This window comes from Colletotrichum siamense (genome assembly GCF_013390195.1).
Source record: "Colletotrichum siamense strain Cg363 chromosome Unknown KSG_Cg363_contig09, whole genome shotgun sequence".
NCBI classification, from domain to species: domain Eukaryota; kingdom Fungi; phylum Ascomycota; class Sordariomycetes; order Glomerellales; family Glomerellaceae; genus Colletotrichum; species Colletotrichum siamense.
The window spans coordinates 841,221-863,691 of record NW_023501022.1 but is presented as its reverse complement, the minus strand read 5'-3'; the positions used below and the strand labels follow the sequence as shown (position 1 = coordinate 863,691).

Sequence of the window (22,471 nt, the reverse complement as noted above, 5' to 3'; positions counted from 1 at the left end):
CCTTGATGCCCACACAGTCAAGCTCACCCCTGTTGCACACTACCTTTGGACTCGGACTAGTGGTCGACGAATCGTGGCTGTCCCTCGCCAATGCAGACGTTGACCTTCATCGTCTCCGGGTCCGGTCCGCTTAAACCAAGCAAACAGAAGTTCCGATGAACTGCTTTCCAAGTCCTGCCGACTTTTCAGCCGTTCGTCTTGGGCAATTCAACCGCTCCACGGACGTACATGCTTAGGGATCGGTGCCGTCGGCCGGGTGGGACGGAGCCAACAGACAAACGAACCAGCGCAACACAGCCTGCTTCACAGTACCCTCAACTCAATTCGCGGCACTTGTCTGCTTGCTGCAAGGCCAGCGCAAGACCTCCACCGTTCACCGTTCGCCATCTTTGGGCAACGGGCCCGATTCAAGACCTGCATCGAGTCCTGCGTTACAGAGATCGCATCAAGGACCAACAGGTACCGAGATACGACGCGGCAGACGTTGGGTGTTCGATGTAACCCCAACCCTCAGAACTAGCAGTACACCACTACGCTTTTTGCGGCCTGCACTCACCGAGGCCAAACGTCGTCCAAGACACAACAACGCCCGGAAAAGAGTCACAATCCGGGCAAAATGACCATAGGCGTCAACTGCCGCGCATCCAACGGACAATCCAGTGTGTTGCAACCGCCAATGGTTGCGCGGCACTCGGTGTCCGACTACAACGGTCCGATACTCGCACGTGTCCCCCGTACCCATGGCTCCGACTGTCCACCGGCCCCATCCCGTCTGCGGAACCGTATGGGCAGGCGGGCGTTGCGTCAAGAAACCCGCAGAGTGTGGACAAGGCCAAGATGACCATTTTTCCGTTTCCCATCTCGCCCTCTTCTGCGCCTATTGCAGCATCCAATCGCGGAACTATCCCAGAAGCTTTATCATGGGTGCTATACACCATCCTCCACACACGCAGAAGACAGAAACACAGCCAATGTCAACCTCCTCCAAGTCCGGACCTGCATGACGCTTGTCTCGACTGTCGTCAACTACCTGCAGGACGCAAGACCTGAACCGCCGAGCTACGGATACGCAGTCACACACTCGAAACCAAGAATCGAATCATTCGTATGCACAATCATTGACTCCATCCTGCTCTAGTCGCTGCAAAAGGGACTCAATCAGCCTCGTTCATTCCAACATACATCACTTTGCGGGGGATTGTCGCTGGGAGCAAGGGTCTGCTGTCTCACAGGGAGCGCAAGCGATTGGATAACGAGCGAAGCACAGCGACTTTCTCGAATTACTACTGGACGAATTCCTCCATCTCACCTTCTCCCGTCGAAACTGGCCGTCGATTGCAGTGGATGATGGCCAGGCCCCTGTCTTGTTAGCTCCAGCACAGCCTCGGGAGTCAGCAAGCCACGGGGACTGAACCACATCACGGATCCTGGGGCCAGCAGTGCGGCCAGGGCCTTCTCCCATCACGGTGGGATCAAGAGTCCTAGGTCCACTTTTATCCACCGCTCAACGCCGTCACCCCGACTTGCTCACCATGTCTTGGCCGGAGTCGCCGTCGGTCTTGGGTGGGCCTGCTGCTCGACATTTCCACACTTCCTACACTACGTATGCAACTGCCGCCATACCGCTATGCTATGCTGCACTCGACTTCCGACTGCCAGCGTCATTGCTTCCCATTGCTCTTATCGCGAAGCTCAATGAGACATTCGCGTCCTCGGATGCCTGGTTTGTCGGGCAGAAGTCCCTCCGCGCACCATCCACAGCAAACAGACTATGCAGTCTACGTCTTCATCTTACGAGTTGCCCCGTCACTTGCCCATCGCGTCCGTCATCGCCGTCATTAGATGCCTTTACCAAACTACGCTTTCAACGAGAATCCCGGCCGTGATAGCCGCTCTCGCAAGCTACGGAGCAGCCTCCGTCATCTCTCCAATCCCGCGTCATACCCTACACCGTGATTTCAGAGGTAAGAGAGCTTCACCCCTCCCCTGCCCTATCTCCCAAGTCCCTGGTACCTTGATCGCATCCCAGAGCCGCCCGCTGTTGTTGAAACTTGACGCCTATTGCGGCTAGTGTCTACAGGTGCTGAACCACAGTCAAGGCTTGGCCCAGGCTCCCCAGCCACGCCCCGCTTCCAAATCCGTACTCGGCCGATGCTGCCGTTCAACGGTTCCCTCGACTTGACTCTGCTTCCTTCCATGCTGACCGTGCGACCTCTGCATCCACAAATGTCCTGTCCAACCTGAACAGGCCCCCTCGTCATGAAGGGAGAAGAAAACTCCCCGAACCGCGCCGCAAATTGTCTTCTCCTCGACCCCCCATGCTTCAGCTCCGCCGTTGGCCTCCTCCCGCGGCCGCATTCCCACGACTACGGCGTGTGAGGGGAGCCATCCGGGGGCGCGCCCCTCCCGCGCCTCTCGTTCTACCAGTGAAGTTCGTATGATCGTTGCAGACCAGGCACCCGCAGCGGAGCATACCTGACTTGTTCGTCTTCAACGTTCTTCTGAAACACGGCATGCCGGTGGCAAATCTGAGGCTCAACGTGGTCTCGACTGGTCTTTTTGACCCTTGAGTCCTTGACCGACCCAGACCATGTCTTCAGCTCTGGCGAACCTGCATGTCAAAAGGCCCGCTCGGCGTCTATCAAGCGGCCTTACGAACCTTACCACTGGGTATGGTGACCCCCTTCGATCGAGAGACCCTGTTTCAGAGAACAGCCGCTGGCCCTCCTTGGCCGATCTTTTTTGTTCTGAGTCGAAAAGCTGTCAAGCCTTTCGCCCTACGTGCAGATCATGACATCCGCGCGGATCCATCGCGCCAGAAGGCACAGGGACGATGAACAACCACCTCGGCAGACGTTGAATCCTACAAGGCATATTTCGCACTTCGGCCTGTCCACCTTTGCACGCGCACACCTTGGGAGCGTCTGACAACAGCCGCCTTGCCGCCGTGGGAAACGTCCCTCGCATCCTTCCCGGTGCTACCGAAGAACCTGGTCGCCCCGAACGTCACATAATCCGTCAGGAAGGCCGTCGCCACGGCTTGTGACAGCGTTTCACATTCCGAATTTCTTCCTCCCATGTCCTCAAGTCTCAATGCAAGGCCAGAACTCTGATTTAGTGTTTACTGATTATCCCGTCAAAATATCCATCAGGTATGCATACCAACAAGCGCGTGGACTCACTCCACCTTCCAAGGGGGGCGCTTTGCTCATTCAGCTTTCACTGTGATCGACACTTTATTTCCCACTTGACGAGAAAAATAGGACAGGGGATTGTGTCATGACCCGCGATAGCGCGTTTCTCACGGCAAACGGTCGAACAAGGGCAGGGGAGGGAGGGAAGGGGTAGCGCGATGTTTCAGGGAACAAAGACCCTGTTTTTCTGGTGGTGGTCCGTTCTTTCACGATAGCTTCTTTTTTCTATTTCTAGCTCTACGGATCCTCTCCCCGCATCTTTTCTCCTCCGGGACGGAGTTTTCCTCCGGAGGCCTACGGATGACCCCGGCCCCGGTGGCCCGTGGCCCGGAAGCTTTTTCGTGATGCCCTCTTTTTTGCTTTTCGTCCTGCTAAATGTAGACACCGTCATTCTTCTCTCGGTGAGGATCGTCACCGGAGGCCTTTCCCAGCTTTCAGCCTCATCGTCTTCGTCCAGATGAGGAAACCCCAAAAGCAAAAACGGCAGAGAAAAAAAAATCTTCATTCATCGAAGTCCCAGCTCGCCCCATTGACAGAACCGTCCGTCCGGGTACAAGGGTTCATCCCATCGCTTCCGCCTGTATCGCCCGGACCCGAGCTCCTCGTAGAAAGGCTCCAAACGGACACCGAGAGATACAACCAAACAAACAAGAAAAGGGGGGGACGAATCTCGGCACTTGAAGGCCCATCTGCCGTGACCCCGGCGACTCGGTCGCGCTTCGTTCGTGTCACCTTTCATTCTCCCTGAGGTGACCAGACACACACCCTCCTCCCCAGCCCTACAAGGCTCACCACCAGCCCATTGTATCACCACCCTTTCCACCATCTGGGACGTGTACCCTCAAACCTCCCATCACATCACCACAACCACCCCCTTCACAGGAACGGTACGGTACGTAGAGAGCGACCCTCGAAAGCAAAAAAGAAAAGGTGACAGCTCATCTTCGTTCTTCGGCCCCCAAATGCTGACCAGGGGAGGAAGAAGGGGGGGCGTGGCCTGTTCTAAAGGGAGGCCTCGAACGAAACAGAACCAACCGTTCGTAGCCGGCCTCGTCTTGGAATCCTTCCCCTTTGCCTTTCCTTTCCTGTTGGCTTCTCGCCACATACCATACATACCCTTTCTCGAGATCGCACTCGTTGCCTGGGAAGGAACGGGGGCCAGAAACGACAAACCTCATGATCTCTCTCAGCAGGCACACCATCACAACATCTCAAAAGATGGGCATTCTTGCGGCCCCAAAGGCATACTTCTTACCATGTCGGCGTCCCGCCTTCTAATAACGATTCATCGTCTGCCTTGCCTTCAACGTTTTCGCCTCCAGCCCGTGTCTCGACCTCAAAATATCGCAGGCAACAGAGTTCAGGAGGTTCTAGATGAAGTGGAAGGAGAGAGAACACAGCCAACCCGCAGAGTATCGCAAACTTTGTTGACCCTTCTTCGCCTTAGACATGTGTGGACGCAAGTGCCTTCTCCTGCTTGACCCCCGTCCTACTGCTTCACATCTACCGTGATTGCGATGTAGCAGCCGGCAGCAGCGACATCTTCGGTCGTCCCTCACCAATGCCTAGAGTCACACATGAACCGCAACACACACAAACACACCTGCCCCAGTCCGGTCTGCATTTCACTCATTCCAAGGCCATTCGTCATTATTAATATACACATCTCTTGCCTTCGTTCTCGTTTTATCCTTGCAAAAATGACGGACGGGCAAACAGCGGCCCGTGCCTCTTCGGACACTCCCGTCCTTTAACGAGTTCTCGCTCCTCCATCCCATTCACCAAACGTACATGGAGCCCCTTCTCTGCTGGTGGTTGTCCGCGGGAAGGGGGCTTTAGACTCGTGTCTGTCTGTATATAGCTAGGGTAGAAGAAGGTTACGATAAGAAAAGAAAATGCGGTTTTGAGTAACAAAAAAGAACAAGGGTGTGTCTGTGTGTTGGTCATCCGATCCGACATGACACCCACCACAACCACCACCCGGACTGCTCGCTCATCATGAAGAAAACTGCCCCGCCATGCCCCAAATTTGACTCCTTTCCTGCCGGCTGTGACTCTTCGTGCTGGGTATTCCGTCACTCCATTCAAACGTGGTCATGGCGCAGGAACATGTTCACTGCCCGTTAGGGATGTAGCGTTAGGAGGGAATAAAAAACAAAAGCAATCAACTACCCAATGATTCGTAAACCACCTCGCCTGTAAATGCGTGATCCGTCTGGCTCTTTCTATCTTGCCAATCCTGGCCGGCCTGCATGCCTCCCCTACACTTGTCGCCGACTCATGGCCGCGGTCGCTCCGGCAGATGCAAGGTCCTGTTTGGCGCTCACACTCCTCATCGCCGCGCGAGGGAGGTTGCTGGTTCCGACGGTGATACCGCCTGTCCCCGTGCTGGTGCGCTTGGCCGTGGCAACATGGACGGTTCCGGCGGTTGCGACCGAGGGTCTGCGCGAGGTCGGCGGCCCCGAGACGGGCTTGTGAGGGCTTGCCCCGCTAACGTGTCTCGATCCAGGGTTGCTCTTGAAACCTGCGGCGGGGGGTTCGGGGAGTGGGCGCGGTGCCGCAGCCGTAGTGTGACGCTTCGCCGGAGACGCCTCGCGGGTCGTGGGGATGCGCGGGAGAGGGGCGCTCATCTTCTTGCCACTGATGAACTCGTGGTGAATGGCCTCCTCCGGCTTCAGACGTCTGTCCGGATCCCATCGTAGACATCTTGCGAGGAAGTCGAGGAATGCCTCGTCGTCACACTTAAGAACCTGCTGGAGGGTCTTGGAAGAAGGACGACGTCTTCGTCCCTTGGAGGACACCGTGAGACGTGGCTTGCCCATGGAATCGAAAAACAGCTTCTTGCGCGTGCTCTTCTCAATCAGGTGCTTCTCTGGCGGACCAAACACCTCCATGATACAAGCGAGCTGTTCCTGCTCATTCTCACCAGGGAAAATGGGCACTCCGGTGTACAGCTCGGCCAGGATACATCCCAAACTCCACATGTCGATGGGCATGCCATATGTCATTCCCAAGATGACCTCGGGGGATCGGTAGAAACGCGACTGAATGTAGGTGTACACCTTCTCGTTCTCGAAACAGCTGGAACCAAAATCGATGACCTTGATCTCTGAGTGCAGGGGATGACGCAACAGAATGTTTTCTGGCTTGAGATCGCAGTGAATGACCTTGTGCTGCTTGAGAAGGTTCAGTGAGCTGAGCATCTGCTTGGTGAACCTGCGAATGAGCTTCAAAGAAAATCCGCGGAACGCATTCGCCTTAATGAACTCGTAAAGGTTCATATCCAGAAGCTCGGTAGATATGCAGAGATGTCCTCTGAAGTAGAAGCTGTGGGTGAAGTTGACCATGCTGTGCCTGTTCTTAGGATCCTGTTCTATTGTTAGCTTGAGAAACTGTGTGTAATTTTTTGAACCTTACCCATTCGCGAAGCTTTTGCAGGATGTTGACTTCGACAAGAGCTTGCTGGTGGAATCTCTTCTTGTTGCGAATGATCTTGACGGCAACAAGCACGCCTGTCTTGTGATCAATGCACCGGACGACCTGGCCAAAACTTCCCTTTCCAAGCACATCGATAATCTCATAGCGGTAGGCGAGGTGGTCGCCAGGCACGATGGTGTAGTCTCCACGCTCGTCGTCGTAGCCGAAGTTGGGCGCGTCCGACTGGAGATCACCAACCACCTTGCGAGCGTTCTGCGTTCCGCAAAAGTAAATGTCGTTGTAATCAACGATTTCGCCGCGCTCGTAAATGTTGAGCATCGCGATCCGGATGGCTTCCTGGGCACCGACTCGCTCCTTTGGCGTTGCGCGTTTCCTCAGGGCGTCAAGAGTTCGAGCCGCGATCTCGGTCTCCTTTCTTCTTGCGCCCATCTTCTTCATCTCCTCCTCGGCAACGAGATCGTCCTTGTCGAGATCTGCGGTCCACGGGTCCTGGTGGCGAATCGCCGTCGCTGACGCCTTCGGGCGAAGAATCTTTTGCATGACAGAAGGGTTATGAGGGTGAGATGATTCGGGGTGAGCCTTAGGAACGGAAGCCGAGGTCCAATTCTCACTCTTAGTCCTATCGTGGCCCAAGCTTGCCGCTGAGCTCTTCCTCCTTCTTGAATCCAAGTAAGATGTGTTAACCTTGACAGACGGGCTTGGGCTGTTCTTTGCCGAACTGAGGTTCGAGACCGTGGCGGAGATGGGCAAGCGTGGCGGAGGCATCTGTTCCTTACTAAGGCTGCGCTCCAAGGTCTTGTCCTGTGCAGATTTTGAGTCGTTCTTTCCACGCTTCCACGACAAGCTCAGCTTTCTACGCAGCGAGCTCATTGATGATGGCGTAGGGGGCTCCTCTGGATCGGACGCTGGCGGAGTTGGCGAGATTGCCTTGGAGGGGCGGGGAGCACGCGGGCCAGATGGCTTTTGAATGGGCTTCACGTCAAGAGGCCCAGTGATGTTGCTCAAGTCGCCGCCGGTCTTGGACCTCTTCAGGAAAGCAGGATCGGGGCCTCCCTTGGGTACTGAAGAAGACAAGAACGGGGACACGCTGGGCTTGTTGGTTGGCTTTCTGGACAAGGCCTCGAATGACTCGGATGAGCTTGTACCATCAGCGCCAGATGCACTGTCGAGACGTGCGTGGTGGACAGTACTGCTGCTTCGCAGGCTAAAGTCCGACTTATCGTCTTGTCGGTTCCTGGAGAAGAAGGAGCTCTTAGACGCGGTCATGGGGGTGGTGGGCGTCTTCGCGGTAATACGCGACGGTGGCGGGCTTAAGTTCCTGTCGGGACCATTTTGACCCAACGCTGCGATCTTGGCGGTCGTGGATGGGTTCAGCGGCCCAACAGTAATTGGGGGCAGCCGCACAGGAGGAGGAGGGTTCTTTCTCGATTGAGACGGGTTGCCTTTCTTTTCGGCGTCCAGGGCTGCTGCATTCGTCGACTTCCGGGTGCTGGGCTTTCGTACCAGCTTGACAGCGGGTTCAGGGAGCGATGGGATGGAGAAACTGCCAGTGGAGTTACTATTGATGCTGCTAGCATCCGCAGCAAGATTGGCTTTCCGCTTGTCCAAAAACGATCCTTCTGTGGCTGACTGCTGTGGTGATTCGTACGCTTTCGGAATAGCAGGCACGGGCGGAACGTCCTCCTCGTCATCAGCGGAATGGGAGTTGTGGTTATGTGGGGTAAATTGCTTGGGGGCTGGCAGACGCGACGCACTTCCCGCGGCAGGTGCCCGTGGCTGGATTGATGAGCCGGTGGAGGTTCTGATGGTATTAAAGCTGTTGGTCGAGGTGATGGACAAGCCCGAACTGTACGATTTTCTGTGCATGTCGGGAGTCGTTCGAGATGATGATGGCGTGGCAGATGCCTTTCGGGGTATCATCGATGGGGATCTGGAGTGTTCTCGGTGCTCGAGCGGCGGGGGAGGCGGCGCGTTGGCCAGCTGGGTGAGACTCGGGACGTGGTGCATGGACATGCGCTTCATTCGTCGCGTGTCGGTCGGACTGATGGTCCTGGCACCGAGACCGCTTGCATGCGATGCGTGAGACCCTCCTCCAGGCATGACTGACTGTCTTCTCGACTGCGAATGGGCAGAACCGCCAGCGCCGCCAGTATTTCCCTTACTTCCACCTCGAGGTGATCGAGGAGATATCGTGGACAGACGACTGCTGTCGGGGGTCGAGAGATTTGTGGTGCTTGTCCGGGGTAGTGCTTGGTGCATCGATTTAGCTTTGGTCGCTCTGTTCGTGAGGTTTCGCGGAGTCTCAAAACCAGCGCCGGAGCTGCCATCGATCGAGGTCCGAGTGGAATCGGGTCCACCACCAGCGTTGCCTATGATGCTCGGTCTCCTACTCCTTTGCGCGGTGCGACTGCCGAAGTCCGTCTCAATGGGACCCGGACCGATGGATTTCCTGGGAGGCTTCGCAATGTTGGTGATGTTGGTGTTTGATACTGGAGGATAATGACTCTGACGTCGGGGTCTCGCGGCTGAAGACCCAGTCGCAGAATCAGTGCCGGACGATGGTCCTGAGGCGATGGATGAAATGCTGGCCTGTCTGTTGGAGGTACTAGGTCTCCTCAGAATAGAACCAGATCTACCAGGGCGGGTCGCGGTCTGAGGAATACCACCAGCACGCGCGGCTCCGCCGTTCTGGGTCGTATTGGAACCCCCGCCCATTTTGTCGGTCATGCCCTGAGTCTCTAGAATGCTGCCTTGACCGGTCGGGGACGGGAACTGGGTCAATTTGAAATCGTGGGATGCGGACTCAAGGCTGCTTTGGAGGTCGTCGAAGCTGACCGAGGGCAGAAAGTCGAAAGAATTAGTCGACTCTCCTACTTCATTCGCGGCGCCATTCCGGCCGAATGAAAACAGAGAGTGGTTGTTGGCCGAAGATGCACTGAGCATTGGACCGTCTGCGAGCGAGCCCTTTGAGGGAGAGGTGATTCTCGAGTCCGGGATGCCCCTATTACTGCAAGTTTTTGGCGGATTAGCACACTGGTTTCTTCAGGGATGCAGGGCACAGCAGCAACAAAGAGCGGGTAAGGGGGGCGGGACGGGGTTGAAAAAAAGAGCGGGAAACGAAAGATGAGGGCATTCCATACAGTCTTGTCGGGGACTGGTTCGCCGGTCGCGGGCCAGCAGGTACTCTATGCTCCCTTATCATGTGTACTCGGTGCAACGGCCAGCGCGCAGGTCATGCGAGCGTTGGACGTGAAGGCGTGAGTAGAGAAGCCGACGAGGCGAGATGTGGCGAGATTAGGAAGTCGGCGAATGTTGAGTCGAGGGCGCGGTGCGATTTCGCGAGCGGGCAACCTCAGTCCGGTCAGGGAGCTGAGAGCATTGATGATGCTACCTCATTCCGGGGAACAACAGAGGGCAGGGCGGTACGGTCGATGGGGTGTGGCGGCGATTCGTCGACGGGGAAAACAGACGGGATTGAAGATTTCGAAGTCGACGAGGTGTTGTGGAAAGTAGAGGCAGGCGTGCGCGGTCGGGATTACCACCAAGCCGTCGGGGGCAGGTTGGAGTGAGGTTGGAGTGTGAACCGGTGCAGTCCTGGAGGAGACGAGACGAGACGACGACGACTGGTCTGGTCGGGACTGGTCCTGGAGTGGACTGGTCTGGTGGTTGTTTTTGTCGAAAAAGAAGGGCCCGTCGCCGCTTGTCAGTGGCAGGCAGGTCAGTGGTCACGACCAGGGTGGTGGAGCGCTGGACTGGAGCACTGGAGCACAGGAGCACACTGGAGCCTCTTTCTCGGTTCCTCACCCCCGTCTAGAGGTGCTTAGATGCGAATCAGAAGCGTGCAGTGAGTGCGGGTGGAGGAAGAGACTGGACTGGTGCAAGTTGGATGGATGGATGCCGGGAGCGAGAAAGCGGTGCAGGTGCAGCGTGGTATCTAACTGAAGTGCAGGCGCAGGTACCTACTACGTACGTCTGTCTCCCTGACCTCTTTTTGCTTTGCCTTTTGTTGCTCTCCAGTGCCGTCGAAGACGAGGTGACCGGATTGAACTGTCTACAAACACAGAGGGGAGGAGGACAGAGGCCATACATCCACTCTTCCAATCATTCCCTCAGACTGCAGGCTGGCCCAGGCGATGGAGGCCAGGTCCCTGACTCTGTTGTGAGGATCTACCTAAGGCCCGGAAAGTAAGGTACGAGGCCGAAGCAAACCTACATGCCTTAGGATGATTTAACCGGCAAGTATCTCTCCTCTCATTTAGAGTGGTAAACTACACGGCGGGAGGAAGACAAGGTCAGGTCCCTTGAGCACGCTACACGCTGCAGCTGCAGGCCAGAGACATGGAGGCCGGGCTTGGTGGGCGAACGCACTGCAGTGCACCGGGGGGGGGGGAAACATTGAAATGGGCGGGGAAAGGGACGGGATTTGGGGGGGACCTAGGAAAAACTCGCTGCAAAATAGAAAAAAAAAAAAGGCGGCGGCGGGTGATGATGGCAGTAGCGCGACGAAATAGCGGTGGTGAGGGTGGGTGGACACTGGACTGGACTGCCCAGTGCCCGTAGTGGTGGTGGTCGGTGCCAGTGCCCGCCCGCCGTCCGCCCGCTCACTCGCTGGGCCCCGTCCAAAAACTCGCATTTTGATTTTGAGAAAGGGAGGTCGGGTTCCCGTTCAACAGGGATACCCGTTCGTTCCTTGCACGAGCTGCTCCTTCTCTGGTCTGCGCTAGCAGAAAAAGGGACTCCGCAGGTGCCCACGGTGCCTTACCGACTTCAACTTCCTTCCCACCAACCTACGGGTTCCCAGGTGGCACCTACCTCATGGAAATCGCAGCTTGGGCGGTGTGAGCAAATGGAAGATGGAACCCGCCAAATAGCGTGCTGCTGCCCCCCTCTCGTCCCCTCTCGTAGTGATTTTTGTTTCCCTGGCCGCTAAATAACCTCCCAAAATGAGGCAAATCTTATGGAGCGGGCGGGTATCAAATTCAATCCATCCTTCCCTACCTCGCTCCATCAATCTCGTCCCATCTCACCACGCCCATCAAATGTGATCCATCCCATCGCACCGACTGATCATTCAAGAGGGGAAGGGAGAAAAGTTCTCTGGCGGGCGCCGTCAAATCGCTTTGATTCCCTCCCGCCGTTAGGGACTTAAGAGTTGAGAGAGGGGTTCAAGACTCCAAAAACAAAACGACCAGGGATCTTGAATTTCTCCATAGAGACAAACAATCATTTCCGCTCCGCTTGCCCAAGGTCAACCCAACCCTCTTGCCATTAGCCGTCGACACAAGCAACCACAGATTTGGCTTTTTGTCATTTTCTTCAATGGCTCGCGCTCGTAGCGTCTGATGAAGACCCCGCTGTTCAATCGCAGCGAGATGAATTGCGATATACACTTCTCCCCTACGAATGAGGCGCTCGGGGAGCCGCATCAACTCGCATCGCATGGCATCGCGTTCGAGATGAGCCGTCGGCAACGCTCACCCGTACCACCTCACTTCAATTCCATGATCCACCGCCGCGACACTACTACCTACTTCGCAATTGCACGACTCGTCCAGCTTCCAAGTAGCCAGTTCGAGTTTCGGGTTGCTGCAGCATCCCATGTGTGCGCGTAACCAAGTGGCGCGGCTGCGCTGCGGTTGCGCCGGGTCTCTGCACCGCACTTGCACTTCAGAGTTTACAAGACTCGTCCCAAAGGGGGCCGCACTGAAAGCTTCCGCTGTCCGGAGCCATCATTCGACGCGTCTCTCGTTTCCAGTCGCGCTGATGACGAGTGCTATTGGTGTGCCCGCTCCCACGGGCCCAGGTCCCAGTCTTCAGGCTCCATTTCCAAAGTCTCCAGACCAACAAGAGTCTGCGAAGACGACGTGTGTCCCTGCGTCACCGCGGCATCTTGTTGTCCTCGTCGTCGCCGCATCAACCAAGAGAGAGGACCCTGGACCCCATGCATGGGGGGCACCGCTCAACTGTCTCAACGCCTAAAGCAACATGTCAATCTGTCCAGTGGGAATGGGGGATTTGGGGGAAGCCGCCTGCCGGGATGGGATCACAATGGGACGGGATGCATGGGTCCATCTGCATCTTGGGCTGGCTCCCCAAGAGGATTGGATGGGACATAGCTACACACAGCAAACCAATTCCCCGTGCAGACGTCCGTCATGCAAGTCGCTGCCAGGTCGCGAGTAGCGGCCAGTAACCGCGTCCTCGTTTCCGGGGACAACCGTAAACAACAGGCCGGATATCTGGTGCAAGTCAGCCCTAGGATTGATGCCCATGGCGATATCGGTAGCCTAAGTGGCTGTCCTTTTCTTCAGCACCAAGCACAAGAGACAACGTGGGCTTGCAGCAGCGGCTGACACGGTTGACCGTTGCCCAACTCTCGGCTGCCGGGGATCGGCTGGACAGTCGGGCAAAATGGGGCTCTGTCTGTCTTTCGATGGTCGACAGTCCTTGTCACTTGTCATTCGGCATCACTGACCGACCTGGCAGCCCGACCGGAGACGAAGCGGTGACATTGGCAGCTGCCCTTCGTGCTTTGCGGGCCTCCATGAGACTTTGACTGCGCCATGCGCATGTCCTGGTCGACGGGCGCGTTCTTGACGGTCATCAGACTTGCCTGTTGACTCAGAATGCGCCGCTGCCAGAGACTCAAACAGAGTGGCTCGCGCTGATGAGTTGAGTGGGATTTGAACCGTCAGGTCGATATGAAAGGGACAGCAGCCCAATTGCATCAACTTCGGCTGGGCTCCTGATACAGGCCATCATTTCGTGGGATATTGTTTTGCTGTCTTGGGTAGCCAATCATAAGACACGAAGTTGGCTATCCGTGTCCCAATGTTTTCTTAACAGGGTCATGCTATCATCGGGTGCCTGACCGCTTGCCTACAACATCTTGCTGCGCTGGGCCCGTCGGCTTTCGTTTCGAACCCTCCGTTACTCAATGCGAACCATCAAATTCGAGATCTACATGGCGACGCGTTGCCGTCGCATTCGGTCGCTCAAAGCTGGTTGGCACCCAGCGCTCTCAACGTCCTCAGGTCCTTGTCGATTATGTACATCTTGATCGATGTCCGTCACTTGCCTTGCTTGCCTCACCTGAGCTGTCTCGAAGCTTGACTTCGTATGACTGAAGCCGTCTGCGGTCCGGTCTGGTCTAGACAATCACCCGTCACGGTCGATGTCAAAAGTGTTAAGAGGTACTTCTTGCCAGTATGCAGAAGCACCGGCCGCAGCGATCTGCTTCCCTTTTTAGCCAGGGGAAACATTAGCAAACTGGCTCCATTCCAGCAGAGAGCGCGGGCTACAGCAGGATCCCAGCTTCTGCAGCTTCAACCCATCGAGCAGTTGCTGACTCCCGTGTCACGCACGCCATGAGGCGATGGGGCGTCTCTGACCGCACGCCGTTGTCCTTGAGCAACTCTGGAGACTCCTGTACGCCTCGTTGAAGCGATGAGCCTTGGCCCGATCGACTTAGACTGGCATGCGGCCGGGCAAGGCCATAACGGGGCCCGAGCAGGTGTCGGCGGATGCCTCCTTTTTCTTCTAGCGTGGCGTTTGCCCTCTTCCGTGGTGCCTTTCAAGCCCTCCTCTTGTCATGTCGAAGACGCCAGACTGTCAAAGAGGCATTCTCCGCGCTTCTTTATTCCTTCAACCCCCAGTGCACGTGTTACCAAGCAAACACTAGCCAACTTGAGAAGCGGCCTAGGAGCAGGCGCAATTTCCCGCCCCGTGTTGGCTATGGAGGTCATATCGCGATTTCACAGCGAAGGGCTTTTGTCGATTCATCGGAATTATCTAATCAGTTGACAGTACCTTATGAACAACCAAGATTTACAGAGACGGAATGGTTGCAACCTCTACGACGAAGTATTTCAGTTGCCTCAGAGGCTGAAACTGCCGATTTCCGTCACGTAAAGGCAAGACTGCCAATCGTCTTGTGTCTTCGGATGGCAATGGCGCTGTAATTTGAGACGGAGGGCCATCTTCAGCGGAGATCTGCTCAACAATCGGCCACACCCCGCCGCCAGATCTCGTGGTGCATCCCCTCCAATTCGTCAGCCACACCCGTCCTGCGCCAGTGTCCTATCTGGGGTTAATCATTCATACTGGCAGTGAGTGCCACCAACATCCTCGTCTGGGTATTTGGTCGTGGATGCGGAAACTGGTGAGCTTGAGGAAATGCATGATGCTCGACGCAAGCACAGGTATCCGTCATGTAGGTGCGGCCGTTGAATGCCAGCGTCGATTGGACACAGTCTGATGCATGCAACTGCTGCGATATCTCTCATGAAAAAGACTTACGCTGGATGGTATGTTGCTTACTTACCTACGGTGGCAGGTGCAGCAGCTCAGGGTAGGTTGAGCTCACGCTGGTTGGTGCTGGTGCTGGTGCTGGCGCATGTGATGTCAACCGCCGCAAACTGCCAAATGCCAATCGACTGCCGCAGACTCCGCTCCAGGCCGCTGCCGCCGGACCCAGCAGCACCCACACCACCTCATGTCTTAATCACATGCAGCTGGGGAAGCTCCTCTGCCTGCAGCCAGCAACCTACCCCGGAGCAGCTCATCCGCATCACACAGCTCCATCCCCAACACAGGCGCATCAACCTTGATGCTTAGGTTGGAAAACGCCGTGACACCGACGGAAAAGACACGAGTTGCAGGTCACGCAAGTTTCGGCGCACCGACAGAGGGCACCTTCGAGAAAGAACCCGACAGCTGTGCACGCTGGGCAACTGCCTGCCTGCCGCCGGGCGATGACGTGACCCCCCAGAACGTCAAACACCAGCAAACGAAACACGCGCTGGCGCATCCCGCCTCGCACCGTCTACACCCACCAACGACATCCTTGCGGTCACGGCATCGGCACCGGTGACCATGGACGAATACACGGCCGACTTGTTCATCTCCCGCGATGATACATCCGATAGCTCGCCGCCGCAGCAGCGGCAGCCGCCTCCGACCGTCGTCGTAGACGAGTGGCCCCAGGACTCCGACGCCAACGACACCACCCCGTCCAAGAAATCGCCGTCCGGCCTGCGCTCGCGCATCGCGAACAATCTCAGCAAGAAGACGAGCATTCAGGATCGCCTGGTTGAAAGGTAAGTCTTCATGAAGAAGTTGATTCTTCAAGAATGGCATATTGACACTGTTAGACTCCTTCAGCAAGTCATTCCCGAGAGCTCCGATGGCCTCACTGGCGGCGACGACACTCTGGCCCCGGGCTTCCCCGCGGACAAGACCTCTACCTTCTCCCAGCGGCCAAACTTCAACATCACGACAATGTCCAACAACTTCCGCCGCTTCAACGCCCGCATCGGCGTGGTCTTCAAGTTTCAAGCCCGCGTTGTCCGCCTGCTGAGCTGGCGCCGTCCGACACACACACTATCCCTCCTCGCCGTTTACACCTTCGTCTGCCTGGACCCGTATCTCCTCGCAGTCGTACCCCTCGCCGGCTTCCTACTCGCAGTCTTCATCCCCCATTTCCTCGCCCGTCACCCGGCGCCGCCTTCCGGCACCCTCTCCTCCGAACAGTCCGTCGGCTACTCCCCGAAAGGCCCGCCGCTCGCCCCCGCGCGCACCGTTAAACCGGTCAAGGAGCTCAGCAAGGATTTCTTCCGCAACATGCGCGACCTCCAAAACTCGATGGACGACTTCTGCGTCGCCCACGACAGCGTCGTCTCGAGCGTCCTCCCCATCACAAACTTCTCCAACGAAGCCCTCTCCTCGGCGCTCTTCCTCGCCCTGACTCTCACCACCGTCTTCATGACCACCTTCGCCTCCGTCTTCCCCTGGCGCCTCATCGCCCTCGTCGCAGGCTGGGGCCTCATCCTCTCCGGTCACCCGGCCATCGCCCCGCTCCTCACGCACACCCACGACACCCACGTCGCCCCGCACCAACCCCTCGCCCGCTCGAGCGTCGAGGCCTGGATCGCCGCCGACATCATCCTCGACTCGGCCCCCGAGACCCGCGAGGTCGAGATCTTCGAGCTGCAGCGCCAGTCCCACGACGAGTGGGAGCCCTGGCTCTTCTCCCCGTCGCCGTACGACCCGCTCTCCCAGCCGCGCATCGCGGGCGAGCGGCCCCGCGGCACGCGCTTCTTCGAGGACGTCCTGCCGCCCGACGGGTGGGAGTGGTCCGAGAAGAAGTGGGCACTGGACCTCTGGAGCAGGGAGTGGGTCGAGGAGCGCATCATCACGGGCGTCGAGGTCGAGACGGAGGGCGAGCGCTGGGTCTACGACATGTACGACGAGAACTCGAGCTTCTCGGGCGGCGTCATGGACTCGCCCACCACGGCCAAGGGCAAGGCGAGGGTGCCCGCGGCGCCGACGCTGAGCTGGGAGGAGGGCGAGGACGGCACCGGGCGCAGGGGCGAGTGGAGGAGGCGGAGGTGGGTTCGGCTCGTCAAGAGGAGAGCCACGACGAGCCCTGCGTAATGAGTGTGGTTTTATGAGTTTTTCTGTGTGTGATGAGCCAACGAGCTTGTTGGGATTGTATTATATGATGATGAATAACATGAACATACTTCAAACCAAAGCTTGAGTACCTAGTGATTCTGACGAATTCGGTCGACATTGCTCTTATTTTCACACGGGGCAATGGCATGCTGTTGAGGGATCATCTCATCATAAAGGTTCATTTCCATAAACACAGACGCCGTGGGAATCACTACCCCCATCACGCGTCTGCGTATGTCTGTAACTGCCTAAATCCCAGGTCCAAGTCTAAATGCAGCCGTCCGGCGTGCCAGCCGGGATTCTCTGTAACACCAAGAAAATGCCATCCTGTGCTTTCTCCCCCACCCTTGAACAATACCAAGAGGGGCGAGGAAAACCTGCGCGGCAAACACACCGGGTTTACCTTTCCCAGATCAATGCTCCGTGACATAAACCCCCCGGGTATGACGTTCCCATTCCTGAACCCCAAAAAGCCCCTAATTATCTCTTCAATAGCACAAAAGTCCTCAGATGATCATCTTATCCAGAATCATGTGGATGCCCTTGTTCAGGCCCCGTCCCTCGTCAATGTCGTCCGCCAGCTTCCGGCCGCGGTCGATGAGCACGCCGACGACCTGCTTGGTGTAGTCGAAGCTGCCGGTGCTCTCCATGCGTGACACGGCGTAGCGCTTGACCTCGACGTCGTTGGTCTTCTGGCCGAGGATGTTGATGAGCTTCAGGTCGGAGGGGTCGGAGCGGATGCTGTGGATGATGGGGAAGCTGAACTTTCCCTCCGTCAGGTCCTCGCACATGCCCTTATTGTCCGAGTACTCCTGGCTGGAGAGGTTCATGTAGTCATCGCGGATCTGGAAGATGAGGCCCATGATGTTGACGAGGTCGACGCAGTCTGTGAGGCTGCGAGACTCGGCCTGCATGAGCTTGATGCCGAGACGGAAGAGGCCGCCCGTCTTGTTGCCGACCATCTCGAGGTAGTCCTCCTCGGTGGGACAGGTGAGGGTGTCGCGCCAGAAGAGATCCATGCCCTGGCCGCGGTGCAGGTGGACGAGCTCTTCCGCAAAGATGGAGATTGCCTTGGAGTTCTTAAGCTTCTGGACCTCCTGCAGAGCGCAAAAGTAGATGTAGTTGGCCGAGTTGATGGTCTGGGCCACACCAAAGATGTTGTGGGCGACGGGCAGGCCGCGGCGCAGGGAGGACGAGTCCTCGACATCGTCGATGAGAAGGGAGGCCGTGTGGAGCATGCCGACGACGTTTGTGATGACGTCGAGGCTGGACTGGGGGACGTCAAGGAAGATGTTGAAGGCCTGGATAAGCTGGGCGCGGAAGTCCTTGCCCGGGTGGGCGAAGAGGTAGTCGAAGGGGCCGGTGATGACCTTGTCCTTCTCCTCGGGCCAGGCCTTGCGAGTGAAGTTGAGGTCGGCGGTCGCGTAGCGCGAGGGGTCGGGGGGCGGAGGAGGCTGCATCGTAACCGTGAAGGAGGTTGTCGTGAGTGCGCCGGAGGGACGGCGGCGGTGGGAGGAGGAAGAATGGGAGTGCTTGTGGGTGCGGGAGCTGACGGAGGCGGCGCGGTTGAGCCAGTCGGTTTCGGGGACGGTGCGGAGGGGTGCCTTGGACGATGTCGTCGGCACGGACGCCGTGGCTTGGGCAGATAGAGAGGAGGGAACCGTTGCGGCGGCGGCGGCAGTTGTTGAGGAAGAGGACGAGTGGCTCGTTGAAGATCTGCGTGGGGGTATGGCGTTTGGCGGAGAGGAGGGGAAGGAGGGGTTATTTGAAGGATCTGAGGGTTTGGTGCCTGGGTCGCTTGTTGGAGAGGTGTCGTTAGGCACGCCCATCGTGAAAGGGAGCCTCTTTGCAAAGGCGGACCGGAAGATGGGTGGCTTCTTATGGGTGGCGGCGCCTGGATCTGGAACAGCCGCCGTGGCAGCCGCAGGAGAGACAGCAGTAGCTTCTACCACGGGCCGGAGCTCAGCAGAGCTCGCGTGGTGGGTAGCTTGGTGGAGCTCTTTTCCCCGGTGGGCTGCGGAGGAGGTGGGATCGGTCGTGGTAGTGGTGGTGGTGGTGGTCAGCCGGCGGTGGTTATGCTGTTCGCTGTTGGTCAGCTCGTGTCAACGTCACCACTCTGTTCATCCAAGCTTGTGGGCAGCTGTTTTTTTCCCGTACCCCGGTAGGAGGTCTGATTTGTTGGGAGGTGGGGATTTCTGCTTGTCCGCGTATGCACGTATCGTTCCTTTTCCTTGGAAACGCCGTATTTGTCCGTCTGCATGGTGTCCTTTGGCAGGGGTAAATTGGGATGTAGGCCGTCATGACTTTGTGCAGAGGACTCTTGCGTTGTCGTAAGGTAGGGAGAGCCAGGGTTGGAGCAAAGGGATGAGGCAGCTGGATCACTGATCCTTGCTTTGTTGAAGCTTTCCGCTGGAGAATTGGGCCAGGCAGCTCAGTCCTGGCTGGCAGTCCTAGCAGGTCCTGTATCTGTAGGCAGGCAGACGCAATGAAAACAGGCAAGAGAGCAAAGGAGCAATCACATGCCAACATACTGCAGCTTACCGACCTTGAACATGCAGCAGCAGTTGCAGGTGTTGATGGGACCTGCCGCGTTGTTGGAGCTCTTATCGATTGATTGTGGGGAGATGTTGGACTTTGGGTTGGGGCGAAATCTGGCAGACGTCATCAATTCGCAGGCGGCAGCTTGGGTATTGCTGGGGTCGGGGTTTGGTAGAGGCCGAAATCCAGAGGAAATGGCGGACTTTGCTCCGAAGTGCGAGTTGTGAAGAGTAAATTGACGAAATTCCGGAGATGGATAAATTCGGGTTTCTCGGAAGGCTGCTTCGGTGAGGTGGACTACCTATCCGCGTAGAGGTGTAATAGAAAGAGGGCAGGGAGACAAGCTACGAATAGTAAAGACAGCAAGAGGTTCGTGCGAAGGCTTCGTCTTAAGAAGCGACGGCTGCGGTGGGAGGAGGGAGACAGACAGACAGACGCCAGACGTCTGCAGTAGACGGGATTGGGCTTCTAGAAGACAGAGTCGCTAGTCTCAACTTCCGCTAAGCACTCTCGGATGGCACGTAAAACACTCCGATGAACCCCTCCTGGTGTGCCCTGCCCTGCCGTTGTTCATGCCTTCACCTCGCATCCTGCGAACCGGGTCGCGATGTCGCCGTGGCTCGTCGCTGCCAACGTGGATTCCAAGACGCTGAAATGTGCCATCCCCTCGCGCCGTCAGGTTTCATCTGCCATATGTGCCGCTCTTAAGCATCCGCTGCCGCTGCGACAGAACGACGCCTCCTGCAGAACCAAGGCCGGTTGATAGGACCCTTGGGCATGTGGCCGGCCTGGGTCGTCTCCGAAGATCGTAGCAGACATACCGAGGGCAGAGGGCAGCTGTTACACGGCAAGGTAGAAAGCTCGAATGCTCAAAAAAAGAACTCGCTTATTCTTATCTCAATACCTAATCGCCTGCCCAGAATAAAGTCAAACGGCAAGGTAGCAGCAACAAACAACAAAAGACCTTGACCCTGAAATCCCAAGCTTGAATGCCGGGCCGGGCCCCCCGCAATGCGCCAACGCAGAGGTGCCTGCGGTGATCGACCCGCTTATTTGTAGCTAACGGTGTGCGTGGTCACGCTGTTTGGGCCAAACAGAAGCTCGCTTTCCTCTTCAGGGCCACGCTAAATCCCCATCCCAACGCCTTGGAGATCGACCCGGTTGCCGGGGCATTAATCGTCGGGTCGCAACACAAACATCCACACCTGTCCACACGGCAATCAGCTACCGACGTCCTTGTCGCTGCCGCCGCTGTCTCTCTCATATGCTTATTACTTGCGCCGCGCGATCCATCACCTTGTGCGCTTCTTCCCCCTTCTTCTTTTTCCCCCTTCGGCACTTTCCAGTCATCCGATCGTGATACCCCCACAACCCCCAGAGGACTTGTGTTCTCGTCGGTTTTTGTTCTTGTTGTTTTTCTGCATTATCAACTTTCCGGCGTGTGCTGCTGCTGCCGTCAGACCCCGATCCCAGTCCGGCGTCACTCAATTGTTATCGATAATCGCATCGACAGATAATCGCATCGTCTCTTTTGTTCAGTTCGTTCCGCGCGCTCGAGACCGACCCCGTCCACCGCAGCACATCAGCCACCAAGCCACGGCGGCCTCCTCACAAACATCGTCACGACCACCGATATCCAAACATGGAGAACCTCCTCAGCCTCGCCTTCGACTCCCTCTCCTCCTACGATGGCCCCAAGGTCCGCAAAGGCCTGCGCCAGGTAGAAGGCCTCCTCGCCCAGATCTGCCTCTCAGCGCCGTCAAGGTCATCAAAGTCGCCGGCGACTGACGATGAGTCCGCCCGGTCGAGCGGCAAGTCTCTGTCCGACCTGTCCGACGACCTGGCCTTCCGCGAGTTCTTCAAGCTGCAGGAGGGTTTCGAGTGGAACGTTGCCCTCCGCCTCATCAACACCCTTGACCGCCTCATGGGCAAGGGCGCCGATGGCCAGAATGACCTCCTCATCCTCAGCTCGCTGGATCTGATCCAAGGCGTCCTGCTCCTCCACCCACCAAGCAAGGCACTCTTCTCGAGAGAACAAAATATGAACGTATGTCTGGCATTAAAGGCTCCTTCCAAATTTCTCACACTAACTCCATCCCGCAGCTCCTCCTCGACCTCCTCGAACCCGTCAACTGCCCGGCGATCCAATCCGCGACCCTCCTCGTCCTCGTTGTCGCTCTCATCGATACCCCCCTGAACACGCGCACCTTCGAGGCCCTCGACGGCCTCCTCACCGTCACCTCCCTCTTCAAGTCCCGCTCTACCGCCCGCGAGGTCAAGCTCAAGCTGGTCGAGTTCCTCTACTTCTACCTCATGCCCGAGGTTCCCTCCATCCCGCGCGCCGACGCCCGCGCCTCCGTCCCCGCGATCCACCAGCGCAGCCCCAGCAAGCTCGCCGGCGCCTTCGCGGGCGGCAACTCCACCGCCTCGGACGCCCAGCACTACGCAAGGAGTCGCGCCGGCAGCGAGTCCGCCGACACCCTGACCACGGAGGAGAAGCAGGAGCTGCTGGGCCGCCATCTCAGCAGCGTCGAGGACCTGGTCAAGGATCTGCGGACGTGCGCGCCCTTTGGTGGCGTCGTTTGCTGAGCTATGTGGGTGTTCATACAACTTCTGAAGGGGATCGGTGTCTCGTGTTTGGTGTTTCTGGTCGTCTTGGGGGTTCTTCTTCTTTCTTCCATTTTTCTTAGACTCGCATGCGTTCATCATCGCTTCTTCCAGTCTTCATTTGCATCCTTCATACTGTTTGGCGTTCGCGGAGGGCAGGGATGTGACACGAAGGATCAATGTCTATCGTTTTTTGTTAATTTCTCCAAGGAAACGGTCGGTCAAGCGGAGTTGCTCTT

General features: G+C 57.2%; 3 protein-coding genes across 3 annotated transcripts; 2 read left to right on the top strand and 1 right to left on the bottom strand.

Moving 5' to 3' along the window:
• Window positions 1-5,455: 5,455 nt before the first annotated feature.
• Window positions 5,456-9,575, bottom strand: pom1 (DYRK-family kinase pom1; the record flags this gene model as incomplete). Its single annotated transcript, XM_036644845.1, has 2 exons — window positions 5,456-6,562; window positions 6,612-9,575. 2 exons carry the CDS (start codon window positions 9,573-9,575, stop codon window positions 5,456-5,458), a joined length of 4,071 nt encoding a protein of 1,356 aa, XP_036489271.1.
• Window positions 9,576-15,506: 5,931 nt separating this feature from the next.
• Window positions 15,507-17,066, top strand: PEX29 (Peroxisomal membrane protein PEX29; the record flags this gene model as incomplete). The annotated part of the gene is made up of 2 exons (XM_036644844.1): window positions 15,507-15,730; window positions 15,785-17,066. The coding sequence occupies 2 exons, from the start codon at window positions 15,507-15,509 to the stop codon at window positions 17,064-17,066; spliced, it is 1,506 nt and encodes a 501-aa protein (XP_036489272.1).
• A 4,201-nt stretch (window positions 17,067-21,267) lies between these two features.
• Window positions 21,268-22,214, top strand: cdc14 (Cell division control protein 14; the record flags this gene model as incomplete). Its single annotated transcript, XM_036644843.1, has 2 exons — window positions 21,268-21,672; window positions 21,729-22,214. The coding sequence occupies 2 exons, from the start codon at window positions 21,268-21,270 to the stop codon at window positions 22,212-22,214; spliced, it is 891 nt and encodes a 296-aa protein (XP_036489273.1).
• Between the last annotated feature and the right edge of the window lie 257 nt (window positions 22,215-22,471).